This window comes from Gymnogyps californianus, unplaced genomic scaffold (genome assembly GCF_018139145.2).
Source record: "Gymnogyps californianus isolate 813 unplaced genomic scaffold, ASM1813914v2 HiC_scaffold_63, whole genome shotgun sequence".
Classification (NCBI taxonomy): domain Eukaryota; kingdom Metazoa; phylum Chordata; class Aves; order Accipitriformes; family Cathartidae; genus Gymnogyps; species Gymnogyps californianus.
In genome coordinates, this window is record NW_026114456.1 from 129958 (window position 1) to 150705 (window position 20748).

The 20748-nt window shown below is 40.8% G+C and overlaps 1 protein-coding gene across 2 annotated transcripts in view; it reads left to right on the forward strand.

The window, feature by feature from the left end:
• LOC127029036 (ceramide transfer protein-like) overlaps positions 1-20748 on the forward strand; it is a 105885-nt gene that overhangs the window by 65555 nt on the left and 19582 nt on the right. For both annotated transcript variants that reach the window (XM_050914701.1, XM_050914702.1), the window contains exons 4-7: positions 297-404; positions 1221-1359; positions 2344-2427; positions 10461-10618. In XM_050914701.1, the coding sequence (XP_050770658.1) occupies positions 297-404; positions 1221-1359; positions 2344-2427; positions 10461-10618 (489 nt within the window). The remainder of the gene's footprint in view (positions 1-296; positions 405-1220; positions 1360-2343; positions 2428-10460; positions 10619-20748) is intronic.

The window sequence follows — 20748 nt, forward strand, 5'->3', positions numbered from 1 at the left end:
TTTTTGAACCCTTAAATATATGTTGTCTTGCTCTTTTGGGGGCACATAATAAGTTGCAGATAACTACTTTTTCCCAGATCATTATGATAACAAAAAATAGATTCATAGTAACTTTACAGATGCTACATCAACATCTTAAACTTGCAGATGCAATCTGAGTTATTAAGCCCCTGCTGCTTCCTGACAAGAAACAAATGGGCTGGTTTTAGAGGAGATGACATTAAACTTGCTTTCATGATTTCTTTTTTTTATTAAAAGCCTCAGCACTCTAGTTTTGTGTGTGGTTTGGTTTTTAGACTGAATCTGGCTATGGATCAGAGTCAAGTTTACGACGCCATGGCTCCACGGTGTCTCTTGTTTCTGGAGCAAGTGGATACTCTGCAACATCCACCTCTTCGTTCAAGGTTAGTGAATAACATTTTCTTAGTATTGGTGTGTAAATAACACACGCAACTGGAAAGGAAATAAGCTATGTGAAGACTTATTCACGCAATTATAGGAAAAAACCCCAAATCTTTGGTTTATTATAAGTGTTAGTAATTCAGCATGTGATGATGAACAGATTGTACAGGAAGCTTTTTCATGCCTCTGCAGTTGTCCCTCTTAAACTATGGTGTCATTTTTGAATGGCAAGAAAATCAAACCTGTGGGAGGATTTATTAACCTTTCCTAGTGTACTTCTGAGAATATCAGGGCTTCTAAATGAAAGGAAATGCTGATTCTGTGACTTAACAAATTTGATTAATACTGATTGACAAGTGATGGCTTTCCTTGTTTCATGTGTATAAATATTTAACATTTGAACTTGAGTGGGCTGTACTTCTGGGAGAGCAGAAGAGGAGCAGCACAAGAAAGGGGGGAGTAAAGATTAGAACAAAGATCTTAAATTAGAACTGACTGTTTTCAGGCAAATAGGTGTAAACCTGGTAGCATGCAAGATCGTGTTTTTAATAAGCTTTTATTGAATGCTCTAAAGTAGCAGATGCAGTCAAGAGGAAAAATTGAGACCAGTGGACAAAATGAGTAAGAAACACTTTTATACAGTTTCTTATGCTGTTGTAACATTAACAGTATTTCATAGCTGCTGATATCTGATATGTCTTTAGTGTACTTGAAGAATTTGTTCTTCATAATTGCAGAAATCCTTTTTTTTTTTTTTTGCATTGAACTATTGCTGAGTATGTAGAAACGTTTGAGCCTTTTTTCTCTTGTATTTTCAGAAGGGCCATAGCTTACGCGAGAAGCTTGCAGAAATGGAAACCTTTAGAGACATCTTGTGTAGACAAGTTGATACTTTACAGAAATACTTTGATGCTTGTGCAGATGCAGTTTCCAAAGATGAACTCCAGAGGGATAAAGGTAAAACTGTAATTGAAAACTCTTATCTCCATAGAATTTAACTTTTTACACAGTAATAGCCCTTGAAATAGTTACTATAGCATTTGATACCATATAAATAAAATATGTATCTTAAATTTACTCTTTAGTAATGGGATCAATCATAGATATTTCTGCATAAACAGTGTTAACTATTTTCACTTCAGAAGTTGGATTCCCATAAAAATCTGCTTAACTTAAATATTAACCTGTAGCTGTCAACTGTATAAAAGAAATGTTCTTTTAAGCATTTGATGTTATAGAACAATAATTGTTTACCCCCATAAGATGAATTCAAGTTAGTTTATCGCTGTGTCTCTTGCCTTTATTTTGAAAAACAGTAGGATATTAGTTTTGATAGGAACAATACATTCTTTAAAAAAGGCAAAGGTTCTGCTATAATGAATGCTCCTGAGATGTATTGGCTGCAGCTAGAGCACTGAATGCACACTTGAGGTCCTAGTAGACTCAGGTGTGGATGTCTACATATCTCTGAATTGTTCTTCCCAGAGCACAGCTTGTTGTCGTATTCATGCACTCTCCTGAGGCATTTATATTCATCCCTGTGTTTGTTCTGGCAGCCTGAAACTTTTGGTAGTGAGAAAACAGTAGATAAGTACCATTCCACTTCTTTGAGAACTTTCTAGTGTAAAAGAGTAGATAGTTGCTCAATTGTGGCTCCCTGCTTATTCAGTTGTAACACTGAGATAATGTTCTTACCATCAAATCAAGTGCTAAATTTTGACACTGAGCAAATGTTAGTCTCCTGATGGTTTCTGACAGTAATGTTGATAGTGGTCTCAGGTCAAAAAAAAAAAAAAAAAAAAAAAAAAGGGCGGTTCATGACTGTTATAGGAAAAAATCTTAAATGCTGCTTAGCCATGAAGATGCTCTTAATTCTTTCTTGCACACTAAAGAATTGGGAAAGCTTTCTCACTCCCATAACACACTCTCTCTCATATTTAGTGGTAGAAGATGATGAAGATGATTTCCCTACAATGCGTTCTGATGGGGATTTTTTACATAACAGTAACAGCAGTAAGGAAAAATGTAAGTGTGTCAACTTTTTCACTGAAAATTCATATGAATGGTATGATAAGCCTGATACAAGATGGGTATTTATGCTCTTTTCTAAGCAGAAAACGACAAGAATAGTTATTTGAATGTATGTGACAGGAAGTTCTTATTCGTGTTAAGATAATAATGAAAAGCAGCTAAGGAATGATAATCTGAGTTATTCTTAATTCACACAAATATTAATGCAAGCCTGTCAAACTGGAATTTCCTATTCTGTGTCCAAAGCCATTTCCACTACAAAATTCTGTTGAAACAGCTGCATCATTCAGATATTGGGAACTGAGATTTGTAACAGGCAATTGCAGTTTTTCTTGCAAGTGTTATCTGCTTTAGCAGTGTGGCGGAGCACAATGCTTTTCCAGTTAGGTGTGCCCCATTATGGTTTTTCTAAGTTCTATGGCTACGTAATGGTTAAGTCAACATTGTCACTGATTCTCACTCATCATAATTTTAGCACTTTTTTAAACTGTATTTTCCAATGTTATGATGAACAGAATTCTGATTTTTATTCTTATCTTAAATGACCTGGTTATAGTCATTGTACTCACTGCATCCACGCAGTAAATGTGAAGAACTCACGCAAGTCTTGCTGTTTTAGAAATCTGATACTTCTGGCCTGCCAGAAGTTGTGTATGCATTTAAAAACCTATTTGCATTCTTCTTATACTTTCTCTTGCTTCCTGACTGAAATTATTTCAGTATTTACATTCTCTAGTTGTTGACAATTCAGTACTTGTTAGACTTTGGTTCACAAAACTTTGAAGCAGTACAGTTTCATATCTGATGGAATCTCCAAAAGAAGTACTTACCAAAAGCATTTTTAAAAATGTAAACACTTTATTCAAGAACCTGGAAAATATATGGGCAAAATAAGCCTTTTCTGTCTTCTGTTTTCTTTTTAACTGGCTCTAGTTCCCCGTGTGTTGCATGTTTCCTTGCTGTATTTAAGTGCTCTTTCTAGATTATTGCCAAAACTGTTACGAGGAAAGGAAATGGAAGCTTTCAGTATACTTCCAGAGAATTAATCATATGAGTAGATTTTTTTCAATGATATAAAGTGCTTGCTCTGCTAAGGATTAATTGTAGTGCTGATTTCAGAGATTAAGTAGTGTATAACTCTGAAGTTTTGAATAAATCTTTCTTGCCTCTTATCAGCAAAGATAAGCAAGCTTGCAACACTCACCTGTAAGCAAGCCCACAGTACCGCTAACCCTATTTTATATATAAAAGTCTACATTTTTGAGGACTGTTAAGTCAGAACAAACTTCAGAAAACTGAAAAAGCCTTCTTTAAAACGTGTTAAGTGAGAATTTAATTTCACTGCATGATTCATTTTGAAAAAGATGTCTTGTCAAACTTAATTTTTGTAGAATGATGTAGGAGTTTCGGCTTAATTTACCTTTAGAACATTTCTTCATATCTACATTCTTCTGGTGTATCCGCTATATATACACATTTGTTATGTGGAATGTCATTAGGAAAGTCTGTATCTTTAGTACATCTGGTCATTTTAGAACATTTAAATGCACAGTGACTTCGGTTTTTTTATCACATGTTTAACAGGAATTTGAAGTGATATTCATATTCCTCTTGTAAAAAGTTCTGTTATCAAGTCTTTAGGAACTTATGTGCTAAGAAATTGCTATGTGTTATGGGTACTTGTATATAAACTCACTTACTATAGCTCACTACAGAAAATAATTTCTGCAACCCTTTGCTTTCTGCAAAACTTCTAATTCCAGTTCTTATGAATCCTGATTCCATTAAATTTACTTTCCATCAATTATTTCTATTAAAAGCTTTATCTTCATTTTAGTTTTTCTATGCTTCTGTTTGATTTCTAAGGGCTAAATCCATTAAAGATTTAGTAGCTGAGTGCTGCAAAGCTTGATTAGAAATGAAAAATTAGACTCTATGCCCTAAAGTGGAATCATAAGTCATAAGTGATGCAGTGGGAGAAGTAGGTGTCTTAGGTTGAGACACCCATGCCTGTTGTGCTGGTTTTGGCTGGGGTAGAGTTAATTTTCTTCCTAGTAGCTACTATGGGGCTATGTTTTGGATTTGTGCTGGAAACAGTGTTGATAATACAGGGATGTTTTAGTTATTGCTGAGCAGTGCTTACACAGAGTCAAGGCCTTTTCTGCTTCTCTCACCACCCCACCAGCGAGTAGGCTGGGGGTACCCAAAAAGTTGGGAGGGGACACAGCCAGGACAGCTGACCCCAACTGACCAAAGGGATATTCCATACCGTGTGACGTCATGCTCAGTATATAAACTAGGGGGAAAGCTGGCCGGGAGCTGCTGCTCGGGAACTGGCTGAGTATCAGTTGGCGAGTGGTGAGCAATTGCATTGTGCATCACTTGTTTTGTATATTCTAATTCTATTATTATTATTATTATCATCATCTTCCTTTTCTGTCCTATTAAACTGTCTTTATCTCAACCCATGAGTTTTACTTTTTTTTTTCTGATTCTCTCCCCCATCCCACTGGGTAGGGGGAAGTGAGTGAGTGGCTGCGTGGTGCTTAGTTGCCGGCTGGGGTTAAACTACGACACCTGTGTATTGAGCAGAAAACTACTCAGGCTAACTAATAATGAAAGATTTATCTTAAACTTCACCCTTTCCTGAAGCTTTGCCTCAGAGCAGCTGTTAAGATTCTTTGGTTTCTCAAGTTTCAGGTTCCCTTCTTGAAGTCTCTATCCAGTCCTGGAAAGACTGGAACAATCTTTTTAACTGTAGCTGAGAAGTGGTTGCCTGTCTGTTCTAAACATGGGGCTGTTGTGCAGTCACTGCTTCAGGAAGTGGGAAGCACGGATTCAACCTCTTATTTAGCCTACTATGATAAGGAGGAGTGTTTGAGCCTACTGTTCAAATCACTAGTGCACCAATCTAGTGCTCAAATCGCTACATTTAAGACTGATTTAAGGGGCCATACTCACATCGTCTTTAGAAATTTGTTCCCTTCTGCACCTTCCCTGGGTAGGAGGAGAAAGCATGACTGTAGAGATTTGTGTACTGCTCTGAAGAAGATGTTTTGGATAGGCTTTTTCTTTTCTGTGTTCTCTAGGATATTTGAGTGAAGAGTTAAAAAGAGCACTATGAAGGTATTTAAATTTATTGCTCACTTCCCAATTAGAAAATCTGGTAACTGAAACAATGATCATTTGTATAAAGCACCAAGGGAGAGCCTGGCTGATGCATATTTACCCATTGGGGTCTTATATTCTAAGAATGTAGAATCTTGATCAGGAAGTGTTCCCATCCATCTGCTCAGGAAAATGAGTGTATTTGGTGTTATAAGTTTGTGGTCCAATAATTGAAATGGAACCAGTCCGATTATTTAAATCAATTTATTTGAGCAAGCAGCAGTAAGCAAAACAGCGCTGGGCGGCCGGGGAGTTTCCACTCTACCAACGGCGCGCGCAAAATGGAGAAGGGTTCCCTTACTTATACAGTCTCTAGTCCCTGTGTCCGTGCTGGCTGGTATCGTTTGCGTTGTGTGTGCGCCTGCGCTGGCAGTTGCTAGGTGGTCGTAATCTGCCTCCTGGGGGTTGCTGGGATGAAGGCCGAAGTCTTCCTCAGCTGCCTTCTAGGTGACTTAGGTCCCGCTCATGTTCTTGTGAAATCGCCTTTTCTTTTATCCGTTACTCAGTTGTTTCTTCTACCGAATATTTGGCTGTCCCTACCCCCACATGTCTTTAGATAACTAAGGAATGTTTCAATACTTGCAAGCAGACCCCCACATGTCTTTGGATAACTAAGGAATGTTTCAACACTTGCAAGCGACTTTCCCACAATGTGGGTATACATCAGCGAAAAAAACCAACAAAACTTTCCACATGTCTTATACAAGCAAGATTTGATTAACAAACTCAGGGTTCTACTTATCACATTTGGGTTTAAATTATATAAGAATTAGAGCTGCAGGTGAAACTTACTTAAGGGAACCTCTTTGAAGACAGAAGGTGGTTTTGTACTGGAACTACAAAGATGGAAATGGTACAGAGGCTGAAAGAGAAATTTGATATAAAACACAGTGGGATTTGTGGTGGATTTTTATGCTTTGAATGGAGGAAGAATATTCACCAACATATTGCTGAAATAATGAGGTTGTTCTTAGAGGAAAACTAATCATATTGATACTACTGCTATCCACAGAAGATCAACAACAGTAGGTATCAATAAATGGGTCATGCACCCAACCATTTCTCTTTCATTTAGAATTAGTTTAGTGACATAAGATGTTAAGGTGGCATAAAATGGAAGAGAGAAAGGAACTTTGTTTTTCTACTTACTGTCTTTTAAAACTAATTTTCCATTTCACTGGAAAACAGATTTGATCAAACAGGTGATGTTTGGGACATCTGGGAAAGTATTACAAACAGCATCTTAGGAACAAGAAGGGAAAACTGATCTGTCCTAACAGACATGGAGGTGTGTAGGAGAGAAGGGCTGAAGAGCTATTGAAGAAGGCTAAAGCATGGTATGAAAAAATCCATTATAAGAAAGGCAAGACAAAACAATTCACAAATAAAGCAAAATGCTTAAAAGACAGGATAATTAAAAAGAAACAACTTGGAAGATGTTGAAATTGAAGTTAAAGTAGAAGAAAAATCATACTGCTGCTTCTTTCAATTGGCTACATACAGTTTGATCACCAGGCTAGAAGAGCAGTTGCAATGATAAGAACACTTTCCTATTAGCCTTTAACTTGAACCTACAGATCTCCTGATGCAAGATTTCATTTTGAAACACTCAGTCTTGTAGCTGACATGAAAAAAAGGTGTAATAAAGGAACAGGAAAGATGTTCAGGCTCTCCAAATAGAAAAAAATCTCCTGACAAATACTTCTAATGTGCTGAAGTTCAGCTGTTGCTGAGACGGGGCTTAAGGCTGTCTTCTGACATGTTCTGGGAAGACAAATGTCTCCTGTGATTAGGAGTGAATCAAAATACTCCCATCCACAGTAAGGAATATCTTGAGCAATCTTCTCTTCAAAGAAATAGGCCTTGCACCTTTCTGAAACAAGTTTGGTTTTGTCCAAAATTATAATGGCTGAAAGGAACTATGGACACTGACTTTGAAACTGCAAGCTCTGTATGTATCACTGCTACTTTGAGACTAGTCATTAAAGAATGACTTAGAATATATGATGACTGAAACTGTATGGAAGTATTAATGAGTTGTAGCTGAGACCTAAAGATATCCAGGAACAAAAGCTGGCTTTTTTCCAGGAAATGAGGCTATATTGCTGCATCTCCCTTAAAATCTACCATAGGTTTCTGAAATGATTTTATACTGTTGCAGCCAGTGGTAATTTCTTCAGTGTGTCTAGCTGTATTGGATTTGCATGGCAAGGTTTTGGTAGCAGGGGGGCTACAGGGGTGGCTTCTGTGAGAAGCTGCTAGAAGCTTCCCCTATGTCCGATAGAGCCAATGCCAGCCGGCTCCAAGACAGACCCGCCCCTGCCCAAGGCCGAGCCAATTGGTGACGGTGGTAGCGCCTCTGTGATAACATATTTAAGAAGGGGAAGAAGTTACTGTGCAGCAGCAATTGCAGCTGGAGAGAGGAGTGAGAATATGTGAGAGAAACAACTCTGCAGACACCAAGGTCAGGGAAGAAGGAGGGGGAGGAGGTGCTCCAGGCACCAGAGCAGAGATTCCCCTGCAGCCCCTGGTGAAGACCATGGTGAGGCAGGCTGTCCCCCTGCAGCCCATGGAGGTCCACGGTGGAGCAGATATCCACCTGCAGCCTGTGGAGGACCCCACACCAGAGCAGGTGGATGCCCGAAGGATGCTGTGACCCCGTGGAGAGCCCGCACTGGATCAGGCTCCTGGCAGGACCTGTGGGCCCATGGAGAGAGGAGCCCACACTGGAGCAAGTTTGCTGGCAGGACTTGTGACACTGCGGGGGACCCACACTGGAGCAGTCTGTTCCTGAAGGACTGCACCCTGTGGAAGGGACCCATGCTGGAGCAGTTCATGAAGAACTGTAGCCCATGGGAAGGACTCACATTGGAGAAGGTAGTGGAGGACTGTCTCCCATGGGTTGGACCCCACGCTGGAGCAGGGGAAGAGTGTGAGGAGTCCTCCCCCTGAGGAAGAAGGAGCGGCAGAAACACCATGTGATGAACTGACCGCAACCCCCATTCCCCATCCCCCTGCGCCGCTCAGGGGGAGGAGGTAGAGAAAATCAGGAGTAAAGTTAAGCCCGAGAAGAAGGGAGGGGTGGGGGGAAGGTGTTTTTAAGATTTGGTTTTATTTCTCATTACCCTACTCTGTTTTGACTGGTAAGAAATTAATTTTTTTCCCCAAATCGAGTCTGTTTTGCCCGTGATGGTAATTGCTGAGTGATCTCCCTGTCTTTATCTCGACCCATGAGCCTTTCATTATATTTTCTCTCCCCTGTCCAGCTGAGCAGGGGAGTGATAGAGCAGCTTTGGTGGGCACCTGGCATCCAACCAGGGTCAATTCACCACACTAGCATGTTGCGTACTTAAGAGAAAAATCACATCTATAAGCAGCATAGCTGTGCTGGTAAGCCTGCATATGAACATGGTCTACACCAGCAGGACATATTATTAGTATAAATTGCATTTTTTTCATTAGTGAAGTATGTTATTGATGAAGCTTTTGTTGTCTAATTTTCATTATTCAGTGAATCCACTGCATTGCCTCCTTGCCAGATTATACCACTTTCAGTCTTAGCCTCTTCTGTGTTCCCTCTGCAGCTGTTAGGGGGAGGGAGAGCTCATTATTGCTTCTGAAACAAATCGATCTTTCTTTCTTCCTTTCTTTCGCTCCCATCATCTTTACCTTTTAGGGAGTATTCTTGATTAACATGAAACAAAAAAATAAGCTGTGTTCTACCATAGTATGTATGCTTATTGAGGTATTTGAAGTAGTGTGTGGTGTGTAAACACCTGTTTGAAAAAGTTTGATTCCTTCTGAAAGGAGGGCGTATAAAACCTCTGGAGACTTAAACCATTGCTTAAGACCATGTGACGCTTGCTTTCTGTTCCTTAAGTGTAGATATTGTGCTCTACCGTTAGAGAACAGCAATTACATTTCTCTTCCCTACAAGAACTGAGCTGCTTGAAAGCTCTGCTTTACCCTTGCAGACAGATATTGGATAAACTTACACAAATATTTATTTGTACTCTTTAAAACATAACAGTGGCACATTGACAAACTGACAGACCGGGAAAAGAAAGCAATATCCAACTAGGTGATAAGTCATTAGCTTGCCCCATGGCATAGCAGGAGGTACTTTAACTTGCTGGGCTCAGTCAGCTTCAACATGGGTGTTACTTCTGCTTTCTAATATTTTCTGACATTAATGTGTAGTGTTTGATTTGTTATTCTGTCAACCTACATATGAGTTTAACATAGAATAGGTACTTTTTTGTCACACATTTTAAGTGACTTGTTTAAATAGCCTTAGCAACAGATGGCCTGGTTGACAGCATGAAGTAGTTGTTGGAACTGCAAAACCCCACAGTACTTGGATAATTCAACACATTTGATACTTTTATATCATACCTTTTTATGTTGAGGTTTTTAAATCTATAGTTACCTGCTTACAGCACTAAGAAAGGAACAATTTCAAAATGTAATCAAACCCAAAAGGTAACATTTCAAGGTTGCTTTATCGGATACGTTTTAAGATTGCTCTGTGTTAATTAGGCCCTACTTCAAGCTGTCAAACTGCTATTGTTACAAAGTATTCCCACTCCCTCCACCCACATGATTTGCAGAGTAATACAGCATTACAAGCAGACTTGAAATACAGTATAGCAAGATGAAGCTGAAGGGATGCGTTCCTCCTTTTGAATCTCTCCTTATCCTGTGGATAGCTGAAAATTACTAGCACTTTTGATTTTTATTTTTAAATTAACTTTCTAGTCAGTCTATTTTCTTCAAACAGTTGTAATATAAAGCATACATGTAAAATGCTTGTTTGAGTTAAAAGCAGCTATCAGTGAAGGATTCATGTTTGTTTTTAGTGTTTCCACATGTGACACCCAAAGGAATTAATGGCATAGACTTTAAAGGAGAAGCTATAACTTTCAAGGCAACTACTGCTGGAATCCTTGCTACACTCTCTCATTGTATTGAACTCATGGTAAAACGTGAAGAAAGCTGGCAAAAAAGACTAGATAAGGTAAGATCATTTTCCTTTTACTTTTGTTGAAAAAATTGTTTCTTTAGCTTGAAATTGAAATTTCAAATTAGCTGGTTTTAACTTTTTTTATTCCAGGTATTGCTTTTATTTTTATGTACAGCATTTATTAATTTTACGTGCTTTCATTATTTTACTCCTATAAAATGTTAAAACCTCATCCTGACTGTTGGTGATACAGTAACATTATTCATCATATTCTTTCTTTTCCCAGCCCTTGTTCAGATAGTATTCCTATATTTTTTTTATATCTATAAAGAACCTGATAGTATTCTACAGTAATAAGTGTATTGCTTGCAGCCCTCTAGAAGAGACCTAATTATCCATGCTTGCAAAATGATGTGCAAATCTCTGAAATGTTTTAATTGTGATAAGAGATGGTGACAGTACTGAGGAGAACAACCAGTTCTAACTTTAAAGGTCTAAGATACAATTATTTCACTTACCTTTAGGAGATTGAAGAGATTAAGTCATGTTTTATACCAATTGGTTAATTTTTTTAGGGAGGTGCGTGGTATTGTAATATCTGTTATTCTTATGGCAGTGATAGTTCATGGTAAGCCTATTCAACCACTATAGCAACTCGAAAGGAGCAGTGTCTTCTCTCTTCAGATGAGATGTGCTAGAAGCGTGGCTAGGTTGTGCTTCAGGCTTTGATTTCTAGAATCCTGCCATCACTGGCTCATGTCCTGTACAGTCCTTTAGCCATTGTTGTCTCAGTTTTAATTTAACATGTTTCCACGTGGTGTATATCACACTTCAAATCTTACTCCATATGTGTTAGTGGTACACAATTCAAAGAATGAAGTCATTCAGACAAAATACATCCACGTTTGAATCCTTGCCCCTGTCTCCTGGCTCTTCTTTGTCCATATGTCAAAGGCCTGGTCCTATCTAACTGTATTGTGACTTCTGTCAACACTTAATTTATTATTGCTTCGTCTAGGTAGTTGGAGGAATTATAGCAGACCTAAGACTTGAAGGATCATAGGGTAATTCAAGTTGGAAGAGACCTCAAGAGGTCTCTAGTCCAACCTCCTGCTTAAAGGAAGTACAATTTGAGATCAGACCGGGTTGCTCAGGGCTTTATCAAGTCTGATTTCAAGTCTCCAAGGCTGGAGACCGCACAGCCTTTCTGGACAGCCTGTTCTGCTGCTCAACTGTTGTTATAGTTGTCATGGTTTAGGCCCAGCCAGCAACAAAGCACCATGCAGCCGCTCGCTCACTCCTCCCCCCTCGGTGGGATGGGGAGGAGAAAATACAATGAAAGGCTCCTGAGTCGAGACAAGGCCAGGGAGGGATCACTCACCAATTATGGTCACAGGCAAAACAGACTCGACTTGGGGAAAAAGAAATCAAGTTAATTTGTTACCAATCCAATCAGAGTAGGATGATGAGAAATAGAACCATATCTTAAAAACACACCTTCCTCCCACCCCTCCCTTCTTCCCGGGCTCAGCTTTGCTCCCGATGCCTCTACCTCCTCCCCTGCCAGCGGCACAGGGGGACTGGAATGGGGGTTGCGGTCAGTTCATCCCACATTGTCTCTGCTGCTCCTTCCTCCTCGGGGGAAGGACTCCTACCACTCTTCCCCTGCTCCAGCATGGGGTCCCTCCCACGGGGGTCAGCCCTCCACGAGCTTCTCCAACGCAAGTCCTTTCCACATGCTGCATTCCTCCACAAACTGCTCCAGCATGGGCTTTCCCACAGAGTCACGGCTTTTTCTGGGCCCAGCCACCTGCTCCGGTATGGGGTCCTCCACAGGCTGCAGGGGAATCTCTGCTCCACCATTAACCCTCCATGGGCTGTAGGAGAATCTCTGCTCTGGCACACCTCCTCCCTCTCCTCCTTCTTCACTGACCTCAGTGTCTGCATAGTTGTTTCTCTCACATCCCACTCCTCTCTTCACTGCAGCTCCTCTTTTTCTCTTCTTTTTCAGCAGTCTTGTTTCCCCTTCTTAAATATGCTATCACAGAGGTGCTACTGCCATTGCTGATTGTCTCAGCCTTAGCCAGAGGCCGGTCCGAGTTGGAGCTGGGGAAGCTTCTAGCAGCTTCTCACAGGAGCCACCCATGTAGCCCCTCCCCCACTACACAAACCCAACACAATAGTGAAAAAGTTTTTCATTATATCCAGTTGGAGTAGCTCTTACTCCAGTATCTGCCTATTGTTTTTCATCTTCCTACTATAGACTGCTGTGAAGAGCCTGGCTCAGTTTCTTGATGACCTCCTCGGAGGTATTGGAAGGCTACTATTAAGTCCCCCCACAAAAGCCTTCTCTTCTCCTGGCTGAGCAAACACAGTTCACTCTTGCTGATCAGACTTTGCTTAGAGCATGGATGAAGTGAATTTTTTCTTGTCAGTAGGTTAGTATATGTTATTGTTGTCCCAAAAATCAGGATTCTTTCACCCGGTGTGCAAAAAAGCCAATTAACACACAGAGTCGAGATATTTGTTTATTTCATGTCTGCGCAGAGATGGGTGCTAGGTGGTAACTCCACAAAGCTAGCACACCCGGTTAACACCCGGCAAAGCATTTTATACCTTTCGAGCAACAGTTATCAGTATTTTTACAGTTTTGCTTAGTTACCCTCGTTCCTATTGGTTCTCGCAAGTCTCACCTCCACTTAAAGTCGCAGCGTCCTCCTTTTTTACTGCGCATGTTCTGTGAGGAAGGGGCTTCTGTTGGTAGGGGGCTCTCCCTACCTAAGGGTGGGTTTTCTAGTATGTTAATTAGGATAGTTCACTCACAGTTCAAGTAGCTCTTTGGTTGCCCCTGTGCTTCTCTTGGTATTTCTTTACCCAGCTGACTTATGGTGTCATCTTGTTTCTCTTCTCAAGGTCACGCCTCGTTAACTAAGTAGCATCCTTTGTTTTTATTTCTCGCATATCTCCAACAATTCCCCCCTTTGAGACTTAGATAACTAGTTCTTATTTAAAATAAGTCTCACTTAGATATTTTCATTCTAAAACTTCAGTCTCTGGGAGATTTCAAAATTTTCCAAAACTGCTGTTGCCATGAAAGGCTGAAATCAAAGACTCAATAGTCTAGGGACTATTAAGTAGGTATTCTTTATTGCAGCGCTGGACACACAGGGGATATCTCCTCCTATTGTGTGCGTCCGGTCAGGTTAATTGCATAGCTTATATACAAGCTCTACATACATATTCACCAGATTTCCGGGAACTCATTATCATATGCAAATGTCTCTTGCGCATGTCTGTTTATGTCTCCGGGTGGTCGTCAGGGGTCTCTGGATGAAGGATATACTCTTCCTCACTGTGTCTGCTGGCTGACCTCTGTTTTTGCGCATACTCAGTTCTGACATCATGTATATCATGTCCTTCAAGGGTAGTCTGTTTTGGTTGAGGCGCTTGTTTTGAAATTTCTTTATCGTTATGGTTCTGCATAACTATTTTCTCTAAGGTCGAACTGTCCTAGTGACATTATTTAGGAGCCTCTTATCTTAGAGCCTTCCTGACTTCCCCCAAACAGTAAAAATCCAATTTGGTTTAGTTACAACAATTATAGTAAGTGGAAAATTTTACATTTACAGGTATCACTGCTCATAGGTTCCTTCCCATTGACATATGTCTTGCTGGAATTTTTTCCTGTCCTTTTTAAGGAAGTTTTCAAGTTCGAGGGATTTATCTCCCTCTGTCGTGAGCGTGCATACCCTGGGTGATTGCATTAGAGCAATTTGCTTCATCATGTGCCAAACCTTAAAATACAGTATGATTATAAGCAGTAAACATGTTAGCAATAACAAGATCACAACAGGGTGTAGCATGAGATTAAGAATGCCTGTTGCCTTGGGTGACCATCTGAGGAGGGCTTCCCACCACCTATGTTCTCCATCTTTCTTCACCCGGTCCAAAACATGATGTATCTCTTCTGTGTCATGGTGAATGATGATTAAAGTCCTTTGTCCCTCTTCTCGGGCACGTTCCAGCAACTGGCGTAGATCATTATGTTGTAAAAATTTTTTCACCAGCGTGAGATCCATCCCAATGGAAGTAAGCAATAGATCCTTAACTAAAGTATAATTGGATTGTATTAGCTGATAAGTCGTAACAGGAGCTGAATAGTTGAAATCACATCCTATAATGTTAGTAAAGTTACAAATGCAAGTATTTGAGTGATTATTTATCCCGACAGTAATATTATCTACAACTATAAAATTACATAGAGTTCTTATACACACACATCCTTTCCCAATATATAAGTACAGTTCCAGGGATTTCTTTCGGATGTATCTCGAAGTGACAAACATTTTCCCCAGTGTCAAGACATATGTCTTGAGCTCTGATGGTATTACTTCTGCAAATAAATCCCTGTTGTCCCCATACCACACATGCATCAACTTCAACAGTCTGCCATCTGTTATTGTCTCATTGTGCCCATACTCTATGCTCTAATGGATAGAGTACAGTCCCATTGTGATTTAAGCCTAACGCAATGATCAGGTAGATGGTTTTTACTGATGCATTCTGTATGGTTACAACAAAGGCCATGGCTTTGTTATCGATAGGATTGTGAGTGAAATTGCCCAGATACCACCATGACTGGAATTCTCTTTCAAATGTAGTTGCCTTTTCCCAGATTATTTTCCGAATTTCAGTAGGTAAGGTGCCATCTTCACCTTCTCTTACAATTGCTGCTATTGTATATTGCACCCACAGTTGAGCCTGGATGCAACTAAGAGCTAGCGAAATATTATTTTGGGCTATACCAAGTGCATCTATGATTATTGGTGGTCCTTTTCATTAACCCTTTCCCGCTGAGGCAATATATCAGATAACAGCCATGGATGAGTTCCTAAGGGAGGATCGCAATGGATGTTCTAATTGTTTTAGATCATGTGTGGCTGTACTAAGTTTGTTTGCAAGTACTTCATATCTGTGCTGTTTAAGACTCCCAGTCCTGTCCCTAGGATACCAGTTACATCTCTTTTTGCTCGATTTGGAAGGGTAAGAGACTGCCCATGTAACCATGCTAACCATCCTGTATAGGACATACTTATGAATGGTGAACAGGCAGGTTTAACTGCAGAGATATTAATCTGCATTGATAGTTCTACCCGTTTGAGGGACCATGATGGATTAAACAAAAGTCGTTGTTGTCCAACCCTTTTAACAACATATGGTCCAACTCTAGTTATCTGGGGGGTTATTTCCTTTAGTAATATCCTAATTACTTCCCTAGCCCCATTGTTGCGACAAGGGAAAGCCTCAGGCCATCCGGAAAACGTATCCACTAGAACAAGTAGATACTTACGTTGTCCACGTTTTGGTAATTCAGAGAAATCTATTTGCCAGTATTCCCCAGGGGTTATTCCTCTTTTTACATCACCTGCTGGCGGCTTTCTTTGTATTTTGGGATTATTTGCACAAGTTTCATCTCTTTACTATTATATCTGCATTTGTCTGCATTTTTGGCCCTACAGCGTATCTCTTAACACCGCTTATCATAGCATCAGCTCCCATGTGAGTTTCTTCATGTAGTTTCTTGAGGCGAGCTTCCATCATTTCCTTTTAATTTCATCAAAACTACTCCGACACTCTGGAGTCCATTCTAACAACTCCCCACGAGGCCCTTTGTGGCTGCGTATAAGGGTTTGGTTGTAAGTCCGAAATTGGGGATCCATATCCAGCAGAATCTGGCTATTCCCAGAAAGTTTAGCAGGCTTACTGTGGCTTCCGTACAAGTCTGTTCTGTATCTGCTCCAATTAAGATATCGTCCACATACTGTAAGAGAGTAACATTATCATTATTAGTTCGCCATTGTTCTAATTCTTTGGCCAGTACTTCACCGAACAAAGTGGGACTATTTTTAAATCCGTGGGGAAGAACAGTCCAACACAGTCGTCCTTTCCTTCCAGTAGTCGGATTCTCCCATTCAAAAGCGAAGAGTGTTTGACTCTGTTCATCCACTGGAATGCAGAAGGCGGCATCTTTTAGGTCCAACACTGTAAAATAGGCATTGTTTTTGGGTACAGACGCTAACAAAGTATAAGGGTTAGACACCGTAGGATGTATGTCTTTGGTTATCTGATTTATAGCCCTCAAGTCCTGCACTAATCGGTAATCCTGGGAGTGAGGCTTTCTCACTGGTAAAATCGGTGTATTGTATTCAGATTGACATTCTCTGAGCAGTCCATATTGTATAAAGGTATTTATCAGGGCTTCGAGGCCCTTGCGAGCTTCCAGCCTAATAGGATATTGATGCACCCTTACTGGTTTTGCCCCCTCTTTTAGTTCTACTTTAATCGGACTCACATTTTTTGCTTTACCTGGGTTTTTTAGAAGCCCATACCAGGGGAATTACCGCATTTAATACAGCATCTGGAATATTCTCTTCAATTTCTTCCGGTGTTTCATCTGTCAGCAAGCAGATCTGAGCTCTCCAGGCGGTTTCAGGTGGGATATGGAGCTGTACAGCATTCTCAGAAAAGGTTACTTGTGCATTTAGTTTGCATAATAAATCTCGTCCCAGTAAAGGTAGGGGGCATTCTGGCATGTATAGAAACTCATGAATTAATTTAGCTCCCCAATTGTGCACTCCATTGGTTGTAAAAATGGCCTTAATGTTCTTTTTCCCGTTGCCCCAACAATAGGTATAGTTACTTTACTTAGAGGTCCTTTACAAGTGGTGACTACTGAATGAGTAGCCCCGCTGTGAATTAAAAAAAATCTGTGGTCTCGTTCCCCAGTTTAACTGGAACCAGGGGATCAGCTGGGGAGACTTTAATATGTTCTCCCCCAGTCCCCTTCATTCATTGTCTGAATCTTATAATAAGATTAGCATTTTCTGCATGATCCCGTTCCTTTGGCCCCTCTCGTTTCAGGCATTCATTCTTCCAGTGTCCCTCCTGTTTACAAACTGCACACTGATTTAGCCCTAAAGGGGTTCAGTTTTGTGGACCTCTTCCCTGCATTATTCCACCACATCCTCCTCTTCCTTTACTTTTTCCTCTACCCTTCCTTCTGACATCATTTCCATTTATTGCCACTGCCAGCAAAGATGCATGCAACTTCATTTTGTTCTGTTTTTCTTTTCCTTCCCTCTCATCTCGATTGTTATAAACTTTATATGCTATCTCTATCAATTGTGAGATCGACATTCCCCCAGCTCCATCAACTTTCTGCAACTTTCTCCTTATATCCCGAGTCGACTGCCCAATAAACAACATATTGAACATCCTCTGATTTGCCTCATTGTCCGGATTCAAGTCCATCCATTTTCTAGCTACCTCACATAGCCTTTCGTAAAAGGCTGATGGATTTTCCTCCGGACCCTGCCTTACCTCATAAAGCTTAGACACATTCTTCGATTTAGGCACTCCATGCTGAACCCCATATAGTATCAGCTGCTGATACTGCTTCAGTTGAGCCCTCGTTTCCCCCCCCTGTTAGGATCCCATTCTGGGTCCCTTTTAGTAGGTGGGGACTCCTCAGAATCTTCTTGCCTGTTTCTCCTTCCCCCTTCTTCCCTGGCCCTTTCGATCACCATTCTCTTTTCCTCTGCCGTAAAGAACGTATTTAGCAGAGCCTGTATATCTCCCCAGTTGGGATTATGTGTTAACATTATAGTTTCTAATAGTTGATGTACTCCCTCAGGGTTTCCCCTATAGGATCCAACAGATTGTTTCCAATTTAACAGGTCAGAGGTAGTGAACGGAACATGTACAAAAACCGGCAGTCCTTCCAGTCCCACCGCCTGTCTCAGGGGAGCCTGTACAACTGGTTGAGCGTGCCCCCTAGTCCGGCTGGAAATGGGGCTAAAATTCTCATTGCCCGATTGTAAATTAGGATCAATTATCGATTGTCCAGCACTATTTTTGTGTGGAGGTGGGGCTGTCGGGAGTAACAGTTGCACATCCTCCTGCTCTTCTCCCCCTGCAATCTGTCTATCATCACAGCCTATGCAACAACCGCTCTCCTTTTTCTCAGAAGCTGTATACATCACTAGGTCAGTCTTTAGCTTACATTTTTCCCGCATATCAGGTTTTCTGTACAAAGTCATAAAGGCATCAACAGAAGGTACTTCGTCCCATTTCCCCATCCAACGGCAAAACAACATCAGTTGTAATATAGCATTATAGTTTACTGATCCATTTTCTGGCCAGACCTCATCGTCACCCAATTTTATAATTTGGCCACCATTGACTACAACATCTTTTCATTTTATCTTTAGTCATTAGATTTCCCCCAAACTTATTCCAGTTTTTCAAAATACACCCCAAAGGGTTACAGGGAGGAATCGTGGATTGGCTTGATCCCATTTTAACCAAATTTACCTATTTGCCAGCTTTGACTCCCTTGGTCAGTAATTACCCTTCTGACCCCTTTGGTCAGTAATTTCCACTCTGACCGCTTTGGTCAGTACTGCTCTGACCCCCCTTGGTCAGCATACACACTCAGTTCTGACCCCCCTGGTCAATTAAGGCAACCCTTGCCGAACGTTTACGTGCGACTTTATGCACCCCACTGGCGACTTTATGCGCACTCGGCTCTGACCCCCCTGGTCAATTATGGCACCCCTTGCCAAGCGTCTATGTGCGACTTTATGCGCCCCCCTGGCGACTTGATGCGCACTCGGCTCTGACCCCCCTGGTCAATTACGGCACCCGTTGCCAAGCGTCTACGTGCGACTTTACCCTTTAACCTTCCATGGGAGTCATTGAATTTGTAATTAAACTTTATACTCACCAATCCAAGGATTCATTCCCCTTTCACCCTGATACAAATATCTCTGGTCGGCGTTGCACCTTTGAGTCGCTTGTCGCCCCGGCTTCGGAGGGAATCCGGAGGAGTCCCCGATCAATAGGTCAGTGCGCGCTGGAGCTCAGTCCGGTCCGGTCCACTGTCGGGGACGGCAAGACGATCCGGGCAAGGCCTTATGGCCGTCCCATCTGGGGTGCCAAAATGTTGTCCCAAAAATCAGGATTCTTTCACCCGGTGTGCAAAAAAGCCAATTAACACACAGAGTCGAGATATTTGTTTATTTCATGTCTGCGCAGAGATGGGTGCTAGGTGGTAACTCCACAGAGCTAGCACACCCGGTTAACACATGGTAAAGCATTTTATACCTTTCGAGCAACAGTTATCAGTATTTTTACAGTTTTGCTTAGTTACCCTCGTTCCTATTGGTTCTCGCAAGTCTCATCTCCACTTAAAGTCGCAGCGTCCTCCTTTTTTACTGCGCATGTTCTGTGAGGAAGGGGCTTCTGTTGGTAGGGGGCTCTCCCTACCTAAGGGCGGGTTTTCTAGTATGTTAATTAGGATAGTTCACTCACAGTTCAAGTAGCTCTTTGATTGCCCCTGTGCTTATCTTGGTATGTCTTTACCCACTGACTTATGGTGTCATCTTGTTTCTCTTCTCAAGGTCACGCCTCGTTAACTAAGTAGCATCCTTTGTTTTTATTTCTCACATATCTCCAACAGCATCCTTTGTTTTTGTTTCTCGCATATCTCCAACATTATTACAGAATAATATGTTAATATAGAATTTGAATTGGTTTAGATTAGTTATTTGTCACTTTTCTTCTTCTGTGGACTAACTTTAAAGCACTTGTTTTTAGCTGCAAGTGGTTAACAAATTCAAACCTAAATTTCACTTTGAGTCTCATGTGACTAATACCTCATACAGCAACATACTGTTGGAGATATGAAAGACATGAAATAAACAAATATCTCGACTCTGTGTGTTAATTGGCTTTTTTGCACACCGGGTGAAAGAATCCTGATTTTTTGGGACAACATTACCATCTCATATAGCATGAGTAAATATATTTTAAAGGGGGTCACAAGCTTATTTGGACTTGATTTCCCAGAAATTAAATTAGCAAAAGCTTCTAAAACTTGGAGATTTTAAGTTTCTCTGCTTTGGTAGACCCGCAACTTTGTCACACTTGTCACTGAAATTTTCTGGGGTTTACAGCACACTCATGGTAAAGTACTGTAATTCTAATATAAAATAATCTTTTTTATTTGGATTCCTCTAATTGCTAGCCTTTTAGAAGAGGAGATTTTGATTTAATTAAATAATATAGAATCGTGGTGGGTTAGCCTTGGCTAACAGCCAAATGCCCACCCAGGTGCTCACTGG